This window comes from Lycorma delicatula, chromosome 7 (assembly GCF_047948215.1).
Source record: "Lycorma delicatula isolate Av1 chromosome 7, ASM4794821v1, whole genome shotgun sequence".
NCBI lineage: Eukaryota > Metazoa > Arthropoda > Insecta > Hemiptera > Fulgoridae > Lycorma > Lycorma delicatula.
Window position 1 is genome coordinate 105,629,230 of NC_134461.1, and position 20,732 is coordinate 105,649,961.

The 20,732-nt window shown below is 26.7% G+C and overlaps 1 protein-coding gene across 1 annotated transcript in view; it reads left to right on the forward strand.

Moving 5' to 3' along the window:
• Positions 1–20,732, forward strand: part of unc79 (UNC-79 domain-containing protein) — a 183,383-nt gene that overhangs the window by 58,636 nt on the left and 104,015 nt on the right. Inside the window, exons 15-16 of the mRNA XM_075372061.1 lie at positions 4,787–5,014; positions 6,171–6,323. Coding sequence (XP_075228176.1) covers positions 4,787–5,014; positions 6,171–6,323 — 381 coding nt within the window. The remainder of the gene's footprint in view (positions 1–4,786; positions 5,015–6,170; positions 6,324–20,732) is intronic.

Below are 20,732 nucleotides of genomic sequence, written 5' to 3' on the forward strand. Positions count from 1 at the left end.
TATTTCACTTAACATACAAGTCATCATATTTTTTATAGCAGGTAACAACAGCTGTTTACCGATTGTATGAGCTTTTCCACATTTTCTATTCTTAAGCTCAGTAAGAAAGTCATGCTTAACTGCTTTTTGTACTTCTCTTTCAGTACTGTCTGTGAAAAACAGCATAATTCTCTTTGCGCATTTTATCTCTGACAGTTTTTAACAAAATAATCCTTAGATTAGTTCTCTTAATGTTGGAGATTTGTACTATGTTTTCAATGATGAAGATTTCATGCTTTGGTTTGAAAGAATTTTAAAACAGATTACACATTGAGGTCGTGGCCAGTTGTTTACAACGTTGACATCAGTAAATCTCACAATAATGCACTCAGAATCATTTTTTTTTTACAATTTTTCACATTTTAGTAGGATCTAATATTGACTCACTACAAATTCTGATTCTAAAGTAGAGCTCAATGGTATAGTTTTTACTCATAAATGATATTTTTTCTGTATTACTTTATTAGCCACTTATTCATGTTAATTTATATTTTACATCGACTAAACTAAATTAATTAAGCAAAGTATGTAAGTAATTGTATGTGTGTATATATATATACATATAAGAAAAAAAGTCCCTTTTGATACGTAGGCCATCATTCCCTTCAATTTTATCAAATGAAAAAGAAACGTAACTATATTATCAAATCAGATTATCACAGAGTATGTAAAACACGAAGCAACTGTATCCATCTGTCTGTAGGACTACCACAACCGAGTTGCATAACTGCAAGAGGAAAATATGGCAATCCTTTCATAGTGGCCGTTAAGAAACTTGTTCATACATGTGTGGTACAGTTCACACATGGGACAGATAAGTCAATATATGTGCACTGTAGCATGTTTTATATTATAATAATATAATATAAAATGTTTGTATTTTTTTATTATAATTTTTTTTTTGTTGTGTCTATTTGCATACCACCTTGAGAAACTTTTGTGTATCACAGTTTGAGAATCCTTATCTTAAGAGTAATGATATTCACTATCCAGCCAGTTCGTGAAATGAATAGAGTGAATGTGTCACTTGTAGTGAAGAACATAGGTTTCATGTCTGTGATCTTTATATCCTGATATTATGGTGCATTGTATTTTGCTTATTGAAGAAGGCATCTCATGTATCACTTTATTTCTCTATTAGACTAGACATTGTTTATTGTTAGATTAGTTAATGGTGATTAACAGTGACTTGCAAATTAAAAAAATTATATATTTTTTTAATGTTTGAATTCAATGTCTAAACAAGGTAAGTTGTTACCTATTGGTGAAGGGTATATTAAAATTAATGTTTGGGCCATTAATTTCAACATTAACTGTTTAAAGTTTGTTATTGAATGTAATTCTGAAGGCAATATGAAATAAAAAAGTTTCTTTGGGGCATTTTACCTCATTTTATTACTACCAGGTTTTTTTCTGTTTTTGTTGCTTTGATTGTTTAATAACTCAAAAACAAAGGCATTTATTGAGAAATGGTTTTTGCCATTGTTTTTCTAGTAAAACAATTATACATGATTAAAATCATGTATCACATATCCACCTTCATATTTAAAAAAAAGTTTGATTCAATATAGCTGACATTTTCAAATACACCATGAAGTAGTAGTTTTGTAAGTCTGTAGACCCACACTTGTTTCCATCCCCTAGAATCCTATCTTCATCCAGATATCCTTCAGTTTTGATATATAAAGCAATTTCCAAGGTTTGAAATATGAAGCCCCATATTTAATACCACCCTAGTATTAAGTATGGAACTTTAATACCACTCTGTATGTATGTTAAATTTAAAAGAATACTTACATTTTGATAGTAGTAACTTGACACATAACCCATGTGTATGTTCTATGTACTGTATTTTTGACCAGCTACAGTGTGCTCTACCGTTCTACATCTGTAACTGCGTCAAAGCACTGGCCGCTGTAAAACCTTGAGATAACTTTTTTTAAGCATTCAAATCAGCCATTTGATTGAATCCATTTCTTGTCACATCTTCAGCTTGAATAATTGCTCCTAAAATAATCATTCCTTTCACTTATGTACTTCTTTGACAACTCCCAAATGGTGAAGCTATCTTTATTTGTTGTATGAAAATGTGGTTTACAACTAGTTCTTTCTGTAATCATTCATAGATTACTGCATCACTATTTTTTTTGACTGTGTTTTTCTTAAGTAACATTTTAAAATTAAGTTTTTAGTAGGAAATTTGTATTTACTGTAACCCTGTAATAATACTTTTTAATTTTTTTTTTAAATAACTTTAAAAAAAATGTTTAATAAAAATATTTTTTTAAATATATGAAACAATTGAAACTTTAGTATTTGATGAATCACAAATTCATTTTCATTCATCAGCTTAGATGAATGAAAAGCAATAAAATAATTTTTTGTAACAGTTAAGTCCAGTAAAATATTGTTTTATATATTGTATTCATTCTAAATATTTTAAATAACAACATCAAAGAAACTACATAGTTCATTACCAGCAGAAGAAATACATTAATTAATACCAAAAAGTATATAATTTAAAAGGAAATATAATTTATGGTATGTTTTATTTGTTTCCAAAGAATTTCACCTCAGTATTTCCTTTCATAGTAGTACTCCAAAATAAAGCCCAAAGATATCTTGTCTTTTTTAGTTATTACTAATTTTGGAATTTTTTACTATAATAAAATAAGAGATGTGGTTCAGAAGTAAGGGCTGAATGGTAGCAAAATGAGAACAGTTAGTTGAAAAAATGAAAAATTTATAATGGTTTCTAATACTGAAATATTATTTACTTTATTTTTCTACACAATCACCATTTTATTCCAAACACTTTTGATATTGTGAAACAAGCTTTTACAAACCCACTGCATAAAATTCCACCATCTGGGCTTATAGCTTACTTACTTTTACTGTGAAATTTTCAACTCTTCACTTTCCTTGAATCATTAAGAGACGCAAGCTAGTTTTTGAGATATAGAAAGAGATTGTAGTCACTGGGCACAAAATCAGGGCTGTACGGGAATGATTAAAAATCTCCCATTTGAATTTTGAATTTTTTCTGTTGTGCATGTTTTCCATGTGTGGGCATGCGTTAGCATGATGAAGAACAGTTCCTGATCTCAGCATTTTCCATCGCTGGTTTTGAACAGCACAACACAGTTTCGTAAGCATTTCACAGTAGACTTATGATGTGATGGATGTTCCATGTTCCACGAAATCAATCAAAAGCACATCCTTCTGGTCTCAGAATGCAGTTGCCATGATTTTCTTTTGAGACTGGGCTTGTTTGAATTTTTTCGATTTAGATTAACTGGAAAGACACCACTGCACGGATTGTTCATCTCGGCATTGACATTCAATCCATGTTTCATTACCAATGATGATAACAGGAAAAAACTTTGTTTCCCTCATAGTTAAAGCAGCCAAGAAAAATACATATTCATTCTGTGATAATCTGTGAGCACTTATCGACATTTTCAGCATCCATCTTACACACAGTTTACGATAGCCTAGAGTGTGAGTCATGATTTTCCACAATGTTGTCTTTGAAACTTATGGAAATTCTTGAGAAAGATTGCTAATTGTAATACGATGATTTTCTCTTACTTTTGCATTCACAGTTTAGCGACATCAGTCCGGACACTGGGCCTGCCACTTCTCTGTTCATCATGAACAGCCTTCCTTAAACTCATACCATTGCCTCCTTTCACTCATTGCAGTGCGCTCATATGTTTCACACAATTGATGGTGAATTTCAGCAGCACTATGTTTTCTTGCATTTAGAAATTTGATCACTAATCAAACTTCACAGCAGGCAGGATTTGTTATTACCACACTCATTTTAACACACTGTCACGCAAATGCAAAAACAATGAACTAATGGCAATGTGGCAGTTACATGCTCTACAGACCACTTAAAATTATTGCGCTTACATGAACCAGTCATTGTTGCCAATTGCTATTTATAACTCATTGGCCCTTACTTTTGAACCACACCTTGTGTGTTTTATAATGTAGTGTGTTACTACACATATATTTTTTTAATAGTGTATTATGACACTGTTATCAAATTGTGTTCGATAATGTGAAAGATCTATTTTCATTGGTTTAATGTAAATTTTTCTTTATTCTACTTTCTGTAAAATCCTTGGTAATTTTTTTTTCATTGTTATTTTATTATGTTAGCATTCTTTAAAAAAAAGAATGCTTTCTGCTTTGGGAAGATTTTTTTTTTAATTTATGAAGCTTCGTATCTTAAACATTATCCAGTGATTGGGACTTGGAAATTATTTTTAGTTTATTGTTTTATTGAGAGGCCAATTTTGAAATGTTTTTACATATATAATATATTATTTCCCACTTATTAGTACCAACCATATATAGATGAATACATACAAGGAATCAAATTTTGTAATTCATCTCATAGAAACTTTCACAAATCCGTTTACAGTTAATCACAATATTCAAATTTTACACAAAGCACATAAAAACCAAGATCACACAATACTTAAATAATGTTAAATTTAAAAACACAAAATTTTATCAAAATGGCTTAGTAAACAAACCAACACGATAGAAGTTAAATATATTATTCAGTTAACATATTTAAGGTATTTTCTGACCTTTTTAAGCTGAGCATCATTGCCAATTGTGCTACCAGATACTTCGTTGAAGATTCTTCAATGAAGAAAAGGGTTTTAGAAAGAAAAATTCTAAATTGGTATTTTAACAATTTCAGTTTAAAAAATTTTTTTTATTGCAGATGGAACGTCATGAAGTAGAACGGTTTACTGGTATTCACACGGTAGTTGCACAAGATGTTTGCAGATTATTACAGTCAATGTTGTCTACACCATGGCTTGCTCCACATTCCTGTAAAGTATCTTCAAAAAATGAATGTCCACGTTGTGAACTTAGTATTGTTTGGCATCAACTATCTTTACAGCTTGTTGAATATATTGCTCCAGAAAATCTTGCTCATCCACCTGATGTAAGCTATTTATGAAGTATGTAAAGTACTTTACTCATTAGAGAAAATGATATGACATTCAGATTACTTAAATTTATTTTTTGAAACTAAATAAGTTAAGTTGCTTTTTATCCCGTGTTACACTCCCTGAAATAGTAAAAATTACATTTGATTTTATACTGTTTCATCTTTTTATCAATCGCACACAGTAAGATAATGTAGTAATTGTATCTTATGACCACCTTTAATTTACTCCTTAGTTAATAATAAATAATCATTTCAGCTAAAGAGTTAAATAAATTAAAACCAATATTTACAAATTAAAACAATTTTTCTCATTACTGGTTACAGTTATTCTTCATATTGTTATATTTTAAAGAATGCATATTTTATTGTAAAAAAGAATTAGTTTTTTTTTTAAATTATAAAAATAACTTAATTACTTATACATGTTTACCTGAATTGTAATAATTAGAAAGAATTATTATATTACTCAATAACTCGCATACACATTTCACAATTTTAAAAATGCATTCAATTTTTGTTGGAAATAAAAGTATTAAAATAACTAAATACAATAAATTAAAGCACTCAAGAAATTAAAAAAAAAAGTACCAGACTTAACCATAAATTTGCTAATAACAAGATTAATGGTTATTTGTGCATGGTTTGCACAATTATCTCTGATATCGCCAAGAATTTGCTTTAACAATTTTTATTTCTTGGTAATGTGAGACTAAATATTCCAACCTTTCATTTGTCATTAAACCATCATAATCTACTGGAAAGTAAAGAGTTACAATGGTTTAATATACTACCCCAATCATTTGGTTTACGATATCAAATATAAATCTTCAGACTGATAGATCAACCTCTATAGCCAAAAAATTAAAATAACTTTCTTTCTAGTTATTTAGGTTCTAGTGAATTAGTATATGATGAATTCATATATTTTGACTTTAATTCAATTCAAATCATATAAATTTTATAACTTTTAGAAGTGTTAATTTTATTTTATATTTCTTAGTGGATGCCTATTCCCTTGGTACTCCCACATCCAGAATTTCAGTTTCTTATGACTATAAGTTCAGGAGACAGAGACACTGATGAATTAATAAAAGAGTGAGTGTTATTTCATATTTGTATGTTATATACAGTAAACATTTTTTGTTTTCAGCCACCATTGGAAGAAATAAATCAAGAAGAAGGTTATGGTCATAAGAGTCCACCAGATTCAGAAAAGAAATCAGAGCCAAAACCAGATGTTGTCATAAACATGCCGTTAATGGAGATACACTCCGTTGGAGGTGTACTTGTCAACATGCCTCACGTAACTAATATATGTTGCACTTTTACCCTAACACTGTAGTTTGCACTCACAACAATTTTTTTCTCCAACCTAAATTTGTAGGGATTTTTTAATACTCAGTAAAATTGTCGTTTGATCCTTATAGAAAAATAAATTTTATTCAAGCTAGAGAAAGAAAATTAATTATTTATTTATTTAAAAAGAGAATTATTACTATAATCATTTGTTTTTATTAAATAAAATTTCAGCTTATAATAAAAACTTTTGAATGCTGGGTATTAAGTTAATATGTATGTTTGTGTGAGTGACATGAATGTATCCAAATGGATGTGCCTGAAAAAGAGAAATAAAAAGAGATTCAAGGAAGAATTGTCTGACTGGTTTATTCATAAATCAGGGATAGGTCAATCTATCTTTGAAGAAGTTGCAATTTATACTCTGATTTCCTGTACCTGATAGCAAATAACAGCAAAAAATAGTTTGATAATATCTGACAGTGTTTATCAGGTCATGCAGATTGGCTGTGTATTAAACATTTTATTTTTAATTCTTTTGAAGTAGTTTGTAATAATTTAAATGATTTTATTTTAATCACCATTATGTAAATGTTTTTTTTTTTAGTTGATACCTAATCCAAATCAGAATTATATTCTTTTGTGCTCTTTTATGTATAAGTAGGTAAATGCAACTTTTCTTGAGTTTTAGTTATTTCATTCATTAAAATAAAAAATTGTAACGATTGAATGAAACTGAAAAAGTTATTTGTACTTTCATAATACTTAATCAACCTTTGCTACATGATGTATCTGTTCATGATGATGATTGTTATTATTTATGACTTAATCAACCATTTTATACAATGATATTAAGATTACTTTACATATGTTTTTAACTAAAGTTGTGTAATGACAGATTATTCAAAACAAAGTTCAGAAATATTTTTAATGTAATATTATTACAAAAACAATTTTTTTATGACTTACATTCCTTTTATATACATATATATATATATATATATACTTTTCTTTCTGATTAGTTATTTTATTCAAGAAGAAGCCAAATTAGTGTACATTTGACAATATTAGTGTTATTATCAGGTGTACAAATTATGAAATTACTGGGAAAAATTAAACAGGATATGCTAGTAGAATTGAATAGATGACAATGAGCACCATGATTTTTTTTTAATTGTACTGTTGTAACCTGTATATTTATTGAAAAATAGTGTAATGTAATAGTTATTTAACAAACATGCCACTTTTGACATGTCTATTGAATATTTGTTATGCATGAAATTTAATATTATCTTTCACCTAAAAAGCAGACATTAAAGCATAAAGAAGAATTCACAAAAATTGCAAATTTTTAAAATTTAGTTATTATGTAACAGATTTGAATGGTTTTATTTTATTGTTCACTGATGAGAAATGAAAGGATTAAATAGATTTGTCTAAATTATTTATCTAGTGTGTATATTGGACCCAGCTAACATATTATTACTCTTAACTTCCTCCCAATATTATTTTCCTGATCACATTTCTGTCCACATCAAGTAAACTCTTGAAGCATAATACTTAATGAGTTTTTAAAGTAATAAGGACATTTTCATTTTCAGTTGTGTATTCCTTCTAATAAAAGTTTTTTTTCACTCCCTTGCTAAACTACTGTTGCTTTGCTTTTTAGTAGGTTGTCTTGTTCTCTGGCAGATGTGTGATCTTTTTTAATCTTATTTGCCAACACTATTTTTATTTAATATTAAATTTATCTAATAGAGAGTAATAATTTATCAGTGAAATAATTTTTTTGCCCTTAAGATGGTAAAATTAATTTTTTCTTTTTAGTAGACTTCAAAAAATATAGAAGTTCTTATTCAACCTATATGTTTTTGTTTGTTTTTTTTTAGTATATTGAAACAAACACAAATTGATTAATTTTGATGATTCTTTTTAGTAGAGTTTTTTTTAATAGAGGAAGTTCTTCTAGTGGTTCAATTATAAGTATACTCTGATACCGTATAAAAGTTTCTAAACAATAGTTAGATTGCCTCTATGACAATCTGAAAATATTTTTTATTTTGTCATTAGTATTTTCATGAAATTCAATAAACCTGTTTAAAAAGTTAAGATAAAAATATAATATATATTTCTACTTGTTATATATGTGGATTGTCTTACCACACATCAGTAGTAGTCTCTTTACCACATTTCCTTATATTTTTTTCTTGTTTTTATCAAGATTCAGATTTCTTATCTTTATAAGCGTCATCTACAGATAGTATTTTTAAAGGATCATCTTTTATTTTTTTAATAAAAATAGAAAAAAGTAAATAAAATAAACTTTAATATATATATAAAACAAACTTAAAAAATAATTATTTTTAATTTTTCTTAAATTTTAATTCATTATCAAATACAGTGTAAGGAAGTTGTTTGTAATTTTTTGCATTTAATTTTGCACAAAGTTAGAAAATCAAAATGTAAGGAAAAGGAAAAATGTTTATTTTATTTTTGTGCAAATTATTGTTGTTTATAATATGAAGATAATAATAATTATTTAAAGTAAAGTTGTTCTGTAATTTTCGTAATAATATTTTGTTTTATAAACGAAATATTGCTGTTTAGTTCATTAGATGCTGTTTATGGAGGTGAAAATGAATGAATTTAATTGCAGATGAATGTTGATGTATGAATATTTCATAAATTTACTCTTTTATTTGTGCTGTAATAGTACAATTTCTAAATGTTTCTTGATTTTTCTGTATTTCAGTTTTTAAGACAGTCAGGTTGAATAATCTCTGAGAAAGTAGGAATTTATCTATTTTTAATTGCTGCTAACACAATTTAAAATAGTATTATAGGATTCTAACATCTTGAAGCAAATAATAACTTATAATGCATTTACTACAGATTTATGTAATGTTACATTGATTGCTGGGTGTAGGAAATTAATTTTACATAAGGAGATAATCATGTTGAGTGCGGTATTTTTTAACACATGTAACTTTTCTGTATTGAAAGTCTCCATTGTCTCATATTCATATTTCCATTGTGCATTACAGGATGTCTGTGTCTTGTAAGCTTTTGCCATATCTTATAATGCTATCTATCGATCATTGATAGAATTCAAATGGTGTATTACCAGTCGCCCAGTTCTAATACAAATTTAAGAAACATTTTAAAGTATGTATTGCTACTTATTCAGTGTATTAAATTAACTTCTTTTTTATTGCACTATTTAAAAAAAATCAGACCATTATTTATTTTAACCTCTTTTGAAGTTAGCCATTTCTCTATTTTCTTCCCAGTTTTATTGTGATCCTTTTTTTTTACATATATTCAAGCTTTATTCTTCACCAAATGGACCAATTTCAACAGTGGTTGTTTTAAAAATGTATAGAGGAAATTTTCTTGGTGGTATCCTGTTGAAATTTTCTTTTATTTTATTGAAATAGCTTTAGTGAAAGATTTTTAAATTTGGTCTATGTAAATGATTTGAATATTATTTTATTATTATTGCTTAATATTGTACTATTTTAAAATAATCCTAAAGTCATTCTGATATTTAAAGTATTTTTCAAGTGAATATTTAAGAAAATTAGTCTGAAAATTTAAGGTAAAGTAGTTTTTTCATTATGTAAATCCTCAACCATTTTATTAGTATTCATTCTGTGTTCTCTTGTATTCATTTTCTTATTTTTATTAAGACAGTTTTCTTGTTTTTGTCTATCTCACAAATGGTATGTTTTGTACAGGCAGTTTTTTTATAGGTCTGCCTTTATTTTAAATAAAGCTAACAAAATTATAGTAAACCAGCTTTTAGAAAATTCACTAGAAATTAAAAAAGAATAAATTTTTCTATTTTTAACTTTGTTTAATTCAATTTTTTTTTAACTATAACCAACTGCCCGAAAGACTTTACCCAGATATTTGCTCTGTAGGTAATACAATGCAGTTCTAAAAATTGTTGGACCTTAATTATAGTAAACAAAAATTGTATGTATAATTGTATGTTACTTGACCTAAAAATTATTAAAAAATTGTTCTCAGAACTCTTAACAGTATTATTTTCTGAGAAAGGTTGTCCATACTTAAAATGTTTCAGCAGTTTTTAAATAAAAGCACTGGGCAGTATAAAAAAGATAGTTCTATTTTTATATTCCCCTAATTACAATAATTTTTTCAGTCAAGTTACAGTTACAATATCATGTGACTTAATATATATCTATAAATTAATTGTGAAAAATAGTTTTGAGGTAACATCAAATAAAAGAAATATTCATTTTATTTAATATTATCAATAAATATTTATACTGATTTTTAATCCATTAAAATGCATGTAAAAAAAACATTGAATATGTTTTTTTATTAATTATAATTAAATTTAAAAACCATTTTAATAAATCTTCTTTAATTAAAATATATAAAAATAGTTTTAAAAATGTGTACTGAGATTCAGTGATGTGTAATATATTTATTTTATACATTCAGGTAATAAATATAACTATTCTGTTAATTTTGTGAAGTTTCAGCTAACTTTGTTACAACTTCACTCTATCATGGCAGTTATCTCTATGAACGTTATTTCTACAAACTTTTAAGTAAAATTTTACACCTACCAGATGACTGTCCACTTTTATTTTATTTTATGCTGTTATTATAACGCATTTTAAACAAATCTGTATATACATTATTAATAATTTATGAATACATTCAATAAGAACATGTTTTCTATTATTTGTGTATTAATTTTGTTTTTATTTTTCCACTGTATAAATCACTGAAGATACAAGGGGGTGCAAACTGACAATAAGGGTACAGTGTTGTAATGCACAACTACTGTTTTATGTTTGCTTTATGTTTTATGCACATTCTTAGAGAATTTTGATGGTAGCATTTTTTCTGCATAAAGTGATGGTATGACTGTACACCAGTGTTCATAGAATCACATGTGGCAGTACTGTTTATTATAAATTAATTTTTTAAAGCTGTAATTCTGTAAAAAATCTCTTTATATTTATTTGCATTTTCTCCTTTTTAAATTTCAATTATACGAGTATAAAAATAATCACAATTAAATGTTTTTTTGTATATCATTTCATAAAAAATATTACTGTTCCATTTTATTAAAATATTCAGATTAAAAAAAAAGTGTGTATACAATTTATTATCTTTGTTTGCAGAAAATATTTTAGCTAGCTTTACAATGAAAAACCTCATTTGAAATGCTTTGAAAACTTTTTATTTTTAAATTTTGATACAATAGATTCCCAGTTATCCAAAATAATGGGAGGTTGAACTGTTTTTGTATTATCTAGGTTTAATAAGTTACAAGCAATTTAAAGTTACTTCATTAAGAAATATTTTTTGTCCAGGAAAACAAAACAGTTTTAAGTACTTTAAAAAGATATGTGGTTAAATGATAGACAGTCATACTCCTAAGTAAGGTTATAAATAGTATTTTTTTTTTAATTCTGTTAGTATGAACCACCTAGTGCAGATATTGATCTAATCACCCTTGCTCTGATAAAATTACCATCTATACAAATATGATTAATAGGTAGTTGCAATCAACACAAATAATAAGAAAAAAAATGAAATAATGAAATAAACATCATAAAATATAGCAGTTGAAAATGGATATAAATATACTACTTTAATTTATAATATTTATAAAAAAAACTATCAAAACACAATAACAAAATAACTATATTACCACCTATACATAATAAGACACAAAAGAGTGAAAAATATACATAAAGTAAGTTATACACTAATAATATCATTAAGAACATATTAAAACTTACAATAAAGAAATATTCAAAATAATAAATTAAAATAATTGCAAAAAGTGTAATGATTGTGATGGTATTTATTTAGGAAATACAAATAAATCTTTTAAAACTAAATTCATTGAACATTATAGAAATTACAAAAATTATAAATTAGGTTTATCTAATATGTCACAGACAATCTAATAAACAATAAATATTCTATTTTTGATATTAAAACAAATTTAATAATATTAGACATTAATAAAGATGACATAAAATTAGATATATTAGAAAAATATTACATATATAAATACAAACAGTTTCAATTTAATAAACCAATCAATGGACAACGTGTTTGAGTGAGATAGTCTTATAAAAACTGCAACAGATAGCAGTACTCGTATAATAAATTAATTATCAGTTTTCATTATTTTTAATTTTTAATATGAAGTTTATTCCTCATGACTGATAGTTCAGTCTTAGACAGTTTTTCGCTCATAATTCTTTCAGACAAAACTGATTGATGTGAAATTTGAACAGTAATTAGGGAATAGCTCAGGGAACAAAAGTTATATAGTGCCATTGTGTGCTTTTACCCTGCGGATCGATCCTACTCCTTCTCAGGGGTGGAAATTATTACATTCAAAATAACCGCAGAAATCGATGGAGGAATAAATCTAAACAAAAAAAATGTTATATAAAAATTTTTTGTAGAGTCAATAGTTTTTGAGTAATTTATGACTGAAAATGTTGATTTTTCATCCAACCATTAAATGATTTTTCACAAATAACTCAAATACCTTACATTTTATCGAACAAATTATTTTATGCTTCAAAATTGAAGCATACAAAATAACAATTTTTTTTTTTTTTTGTTCTGTAGATGCAAACCCAGTTATGCCTAATTGAAGGTAACTTTTTGTTCATCAAAAACTGAAATCGAACCTTTTAATGTTAAATAATGGACACGTTTTTAAGGAATATTTATAGTTTTTTAGTTAAAACTTAAATAATTATTTAAGTTCCAACAATATGTTCTAGCAGTTTGACTGGTTTGGAATGTTGAGATTTGAAAAAAATGGTTGATTCAAATTTGAAAAAGTTTTTTAAATTTCTTAAAAAAAGTTTTTTTCCCAATAATTCAAAAAATAAAAAAAATATGTAAAAAAAATTGCTAGAGTAAAAAAATTTAGTATTTTTTTTTTACTGAAAATTTTGTTTTTTTTTTATTTCTGTGGAATAAAAATTGATTGAAGTTAGAGAAGCTGCATATGAATCCAATGGCCACCTTCCCCAAGCCCTTTAAACTCAAAAATTTCAAAAACAAAGAGCTCAAGGAATCTGAACTTTACATGCCTTGTAGCCCTTGACAATCCCTGCAAAATGGTTTTTTGAGCAATTGAATAGCTAAAAAATTAAGGACGTTATCATTGAAAAACCAATCAAATTTTTCAGTGAAATTTTCGGAGCATGTAAATTTTTATATTCTCGACAGTTTTGGAGCATTTATGAATGTATCTATGTATGTATAAGTGTATATCCTCATATACCCAGAGGAGGGGGGTGTAGATGAATGTATAGGTATGTATAGGTAAGAAGGAAAGTAACAGAGCACACCATAGGCCAACACTTGCTGATAGATGATAGAACTTTGTGTGGATAGATGTATATAGGTATATTATACATGTTTATACAATATATTTATACAAATACAGTTAAATAAATTGAGCCATGTCAAAAACTTCTCAGTGTTTCTCGAGCAGATGCGCTACGAGTCCTTCATTAAAGCTACTACTAAAAACAGTGCTGTTAAATTATCTTCCCTGGTTCCTACAGTCGATGCTCTGATTTAGTACATTTAAGTGAGAATTTCCTAACCTAGGTGTGGCTTGGAAACAAAAATATTCGTCCAACTGACTGGGGATGAGTGAATAATGAAGGTTGTTTACTACCAATTAAAATGCGGAAATGCCTGCACTGAAAGAACTGCTCCAAATGATATTTTGCAATTGCAGAAAAGGATATGACGCTATTTGTGGCTACAGAAAAGTGTTGGACTTTTTTGTAACCCTATGTGTGGAACATGCTCCGGTGACAATTGTTAAAATTTTCTTCAAATTACCAACTAAGAGGAGGAGGTCGACAGTGATGGCAGTTCTTGTAACGATCCATAGTGTTAAAATAATAAAATCATGCTATTATAATGTACATAAAATTATTATTTTTCTCCTTTATTCATTTTGTAATTTTAATTTTAAGTAAACATGATTGTTAATTTTAATCATCGGCCGGTTTGTAAGGTTTGGAACATTGCAATAAATTATAAATTACATTAATAACTGTAAAAAGTTTATAATTCACTAGACTAAGCAATGCTTCGCTATTGCTAGATTTGAGTATATATGTATATGTATATAATCTATATATATATATATATATATATATATATATATATATATATATAGATTAAATGAATGCAATTGAAAGTTAGATAAAACATTAACAAAATGAACATTACGGAACTTCACAAAATTTAACCTTTCTCTTTTACCCTTTTATTCTTCCCCTCCCTTTCCCCCATTTCCTTGTTCCCATATTCCCTTTCCCCCATTTATCCACTTTCCCTTTCCTTCCCCAATTTCATTTCCTTTTTCTTTTTTCTCCTTTCCCATTTTTCCTTTTCCCCATTTTCCCTTCCCTTTTACCTTTTTCAGTTTTTCCCCTTTTTTTATTTTTCCCTTTTTCCCCATGCATAAATCAACCCAGCAGTTTTTTAGTGTATAGTGGATGCATATATCAGAAAGATTGAAATGGAATCATAAAATAAAATAGTAGTATATTGTGTCCTGCTTTTACGTTCAACAGAAAGCGCTGTTTTTAAAAAAAAGCATGTTTTACCTGTCACAGGTGTGACATCTTAGGTATATAAAAAGTAGGTACATAAAAATAGGCATATTCAAATGCAATGTGTCAAAATTTCAAAGCGATCGGTGAAGAACTTTCAAAGATTTAAGATTTTGAACAAACAAACATTTACATTTTTACATATATAGATTATAAATATACCAATAAAACATTTTAAGCTGTTGAAAACTAAGTTTTTTTTTCATCATTAGGTTGGATTCTAAGGGTTGTAACATTGTAATACATCATAAATTATGTTTTGGAATTTGGAACAATGTTTATTCTACACATTTAAATGATTTTGAAGTACAAAACACTTACATCTATAATTTTAACATTTTTTTCATTTAGGGTTGAAGTGTTGCAATAGATAATAAATTATATTATAAACTTTAAAGGGATTTTAATTCATTATAAATGCACCATTAAAACATTTCAAACTGTAGAAAACTGATTTTTTTTAATTTCATCATACGGGGGTGGTTTATAAGGGTTGAAACATAGTAAAACATAAGTTATATTCCACAACATTTTTTCTACATAAGAAGGTTTTTTCTACGTATTTAAACATGATTTCAATCTATGAAATGAAATGTTTAAATCTATAGTTTTTGATTTTTTTAACAAGTAGTGAAAACAAAAAACAAAATGCACCCATCAAGAACATACAACTTTTGAAATAGAGGGTTAGATAAGCTTAATTATAAATTTTCATGAAAATTGATGTCTGAAAAAATTCTTAGGTAATACTCTTATTTTTACCATCAAACACTGGACTATGAGGATTCAAGATCCCACAAAAGTACTTTCATGGTAAAATTAAGGTAACATATGTCTATCTCAATATTCTGTGCTAGGTGGTTTATATTAATGGAGTTTAAAATATACATAACAAATATAATATAACAGTGCAGAGGTATAATTGTAATCTTAAAAAAAAATAATATATATATATATATTATACAATCTATATAGATGTATAGTATAATACACATAATACAGTGTAAGTATAAATAAACATTCTAATTATTTTGTTTTTAAAACGAATTGAATATTTTCTGTGGCTATGTTTGCCACTAGTGGCTACTCTTGCCACTATATTATTCCACCATATACTTTCCCTGAGAGTGATGATTTATCACTTTGTTAACTAAACAAAACCTGAAATAAGAATAAGCATGGATAAAAGAATCTTTAAAATATATTCAAGGCTTAACTGTAAAAATACTTAACACTGTTAATATACTTGGTAAATACTGAATCTGTTGTAATTTTTTCACAGTTTTCTTATGAAATACACAATTTAAAATTGTTTTCTTTTCTGTTGTAATGTTTGAATATTTTTACAATCGTTTCAGAAAACTGGGAATCTACAGTTTTAAAATCGTAGCTTACATTATAAATATCAAGTAATTTCTAATCCCTGTGCAATCTTATGTCCCTCAATGTTATTGATTTAGTTGAATTTTTTCAAACATAGTTTGACATAATTTGACTATCTGTTAAAACCAGCCAAATTATGAATTGCTGCCTTACAGTTATATTTTGTAATTTACTCTTATTACTTAAGAAAGATAAAATTCATGGGTAATCCAAAAAATAAGGAATGTTTAGCTGAAATAAAAAATATGAAAATAAAATTATTTAAATGGAATTTAAAATAGAACTTTTTTTATCTAATTAATACTTATTTTATTTAATTAATTATTACTTGTATATAATACTGTTTCATAATGCATATCTACTACTAAGAGCAACATTTTTGACCTCATCACTTGTAAAACAACTACTGCCTTAAAATTCTTTTCATTTACAACAAAGAAATCACTAGAACCAGATCAAGTTTATATTGTGAGCTTCTCAAATACCTAGTCAAATTTTTGGCAGGGTAGCACTTGAGTTTTTCCAAGTAAGGCAGTCATGTATTATTATCTTGAAATTAAAAGATTCTACTTCCACAAAATCTTGTGTTGCTTCTTTTGAATCGTATTACAGAGTTGACTTGATATTTCCACAGAACTAATCGAGTAATTCTCTGATGTCTTTTGAAACCCAGAAAACTTTTGTCATCACTTTCTATTCTTAGCTTGGCTTTACATTTTTCAGTTTTTCCCATCACATTTATCCGTAATGCCGATACAGTAAATTTTTAAATTAATTAGCACATCTATCAAGGAGGAGGGCAGATTGCAGTGACATTAAGAAAAATTGTTATGTGAAGTGTGAAAGTTCATAAAAAATAAACTAGTTCTATATCTAAATGAGAGTAACATCTGAAACTTTGTGATAAAGAATCAGTTTTCAAGCACTCATCCGTATTTTTGCTACCTATTCAAAGTAAATTACATTTATTAACTTTTATAATGCTTCATTTTAAGGTGTTATATTGTCTTTTATAGTTAATTTTTTAATATATTTCCCTCTGCTGGCCAATTTCAGAAAATTAACCAGAATCATGAAAATTGAAACAATTAAAAATGACATTTCATTCTTAATGTAATAGTTAAGAATGAGTTAAAGCTAAACAATTATTTCTCAAAACCTTATTCTTTAGTGTTGTCTAGTGTTTTTAAATTTATTTATCCAATATGAGAGATGTCAGACCAGAGCATTAAGATTGATGACCATACATGCTTATACTTTTTTATCCTACACAGGTTAACTGAGTTAATCTCTTACTGACACCTATTGTGATTATAATTCATTATATTCATAAATATATTTCTCTAATTCTGCTTTCTTTTCCTAGTTTAAGTAACAAATGTAACAAAATCATGGATGGATTGCTACCATCTGTTCTCTTAAAACTATTTGTGTTTATTGTGTTCTGCATTTGTACATATTGCTTACAAATTTACACCTAACATTTCTACATGTGAGGTTTCGCTGTTGTATATAATTTGATGCTTTTTTTTATCTAATCTGTTGCTTCATTTATAATCCATTCATACATATGCTTGATAATACATATTGCATTTTGATGTTAAAAATTAATTTGTTCTGTTAATTAAAACTTTAGTTTGTCTTTTAACAGAACTGACTTTTATTATTTTTCTTTATTTTCTTTTACACTCTCTCTATGCACTTATTTTATTATGCATGTCAGTCACAAAACATAAGAATGTAAAATTTTGTTTTAAATACCATGACAATCAACGCAAAGAAAATATTTAAACATGGCATTATAAATGTATATATTTTAATTAAATTCAGTGTTAATATGTGCATTAAATTAAAAATTGTGTTATTAATTCTTTAAACTGTATATATTAAATGTTATACATTTTAAAAGATCATTATTTATTTATTTTATATGTATAAATATTCTTATAAATTTGAGACTGTAATTTATTTTTAAATATTTCTGAGTAAAGTTTTTATAGTTTGAGAATGAGATTATTTTCATAGTAACTATTTTATGTTAATCATTTCATTGCAGAATTTGTAAATAAGTTCAAAAATAGATTTTTTGTCTGAAATCTTGATAGCTTTTTAATTATGCATTTAATAATGTTGCTAATTGTGCTGAAAATATAAATTTGATTTAAAGTTACTTAATTACTAATATCGTTTCAGAAAAAAACATTTAGCAAATTTTCTAAACAAATTATATCTAAAGTTTGTTACTTGATAAAAAAGGCTCATTGGGCCACCATTGGTCATTTTTCTACTAGCGTTTGATATTTTTATTATGAAATATTTTAGATTAAAGTGCCTTAAGGTTGTCAAATGTCATTATTGAAATCTTTTTTTGATAGTTGGATCAAAATTAGAGCTGGCCCTAAAAGAAATGAGATGACCTATCAGTAGGTGATTTTAACTTAACCACATGTATAGTGAATATGGCCCCACCAGATAGTGGGGGCTATATTCCATTAGTGAATATGACCCAATCCTTTTACATAAAAGTGTACTTTCATTATAAAGGTTCATTCAGACTACAGATGCCTGTTCAGCTTACACTTTTCTGGGGACTTTGATATATTTAAAACTAAATGGGATTAACTTAATATGATTAACCACGTGAAGCATTAGAATTTGGTTTTTTCAAAAGTAATTTCCTATCTTAATCATAGTAGTTTTGATTCAGGTTTTCCTGAGGAATACATCTTCCCATTCTTCAATATGAATGGTTACTCTTCTCGTAATTTTTTTCTTCTGCATTGAAGCTTGCCCTTGTTTGATTTATTCTTGTGCCACAACCACTTAATTCATATACAAATTGTGAATCAATTTTTTTTGTCTTTTAAACAAACAATTTTACAGTTACATTAATACTGGCTTTACAAAAATCAATAAACAATACTTATGAAATATAGTAATCATATAAATTACTAATATAATTGTTAATTTTTAAAATAAGAATAGAGCTATCATAGAAGCATGTTTTAGCATTTTAACAAAATAGATTGCTTAAATTCTTTTGTAAGTTGCAACAATTAGTTAGTTGTAGTTCAAGAATAAGCTCTGATAATTCTGCATACCATGATTGTGCTTTTTTTGCAAGTTTTATGATGATATAATATTTCTGCAATGAAAGGATTAATTTGCATGCCATGATGTTTTATTGTTGAAGATTGTTGCAGAAAGAAATACTGTGCGGAATTTTATTTGGGTGATATTTGAATTTAAATCATAATAATTTAATTACTCTTTTTAATATTGTAATTTATTTTTTTAAAGGTGTTTGTTAGGGTTGCCGTATATCTTTCATTGAGAAGGAATTGAGTTTGTAACTATTACTATTTTCTTGCTACCAAAGTCATAAACATGACTTGAATAAAAATATGTTCAATGTTTTGTAAATTTTCTTTCAAGACTTCTCTAGATAAATTTAAACAAGCAAGTTGATTAAAGAAATTGTAAAAATTGGCCAATAAGTAGATTTTATTAGATGTAATAAAATATCTTTGAATTAAAAGAATATTTTAGTGTTTTTTCTTAACTGTTCTCAATATAAATTATGTATAGGAAAATTTGGTATTCCCAAACTTAAGCTAATTCTCAATTATTCATTAAAATACTAGTAATTTATGGCAACCCAAAATTTTACCAAGTTACAGATTCATTTATTTGGTTAGTTTTTAAATTTTAATAACATAATTTTAATTAATTTCCTTTTTTATTAGACTTCTATGGAAATTTATGTCTCTATATTAGTATTACAAATCCTTATATGATTGTTTCCCTGTTTCTAATCTGTAAAAATCAGTTTCTTTGTTATATACAAAAATTAGTAAGAAAAAACATGAAACCAATTTTCACTTAACTTTTTGAGCTGTTTTGAAATGTGTTATAATCTTTTCCATGATCATTAAAATGAAACTGTAGACTTGGTAAACAATATACCAAATTAAATTTTATAAACACTTTGTTTTTAATAACTTTCAAAACATTTTCAGTCACGCTTACAATCATCTTTAGTGACTACTGTATTTTTAAATTTTACTGTCTGAAATAAATACTTCCAATATTTATAATAATCTTTCTTATGTCTTTGCCACATGTAAAGCACCTGAAGCAGAAGAGACAACAGTTAAGAATTCTTTTTTCTGAGAAGAATGAAGTTAACTATGAACCTAGATTGTAGTTAGACCATATTCTCTTACCAAAATATTTTTTTTTTTAATTTTCTCACAAACTCTTTACTTTTTCTCCTTTACTACTGATGTTATTCTTCCATAAAACCTCTTATCATCTCCAATGTCAACTTGAAGCCTCTAATTTTTCTATAATTCTTCTGCCAGTCATCCATG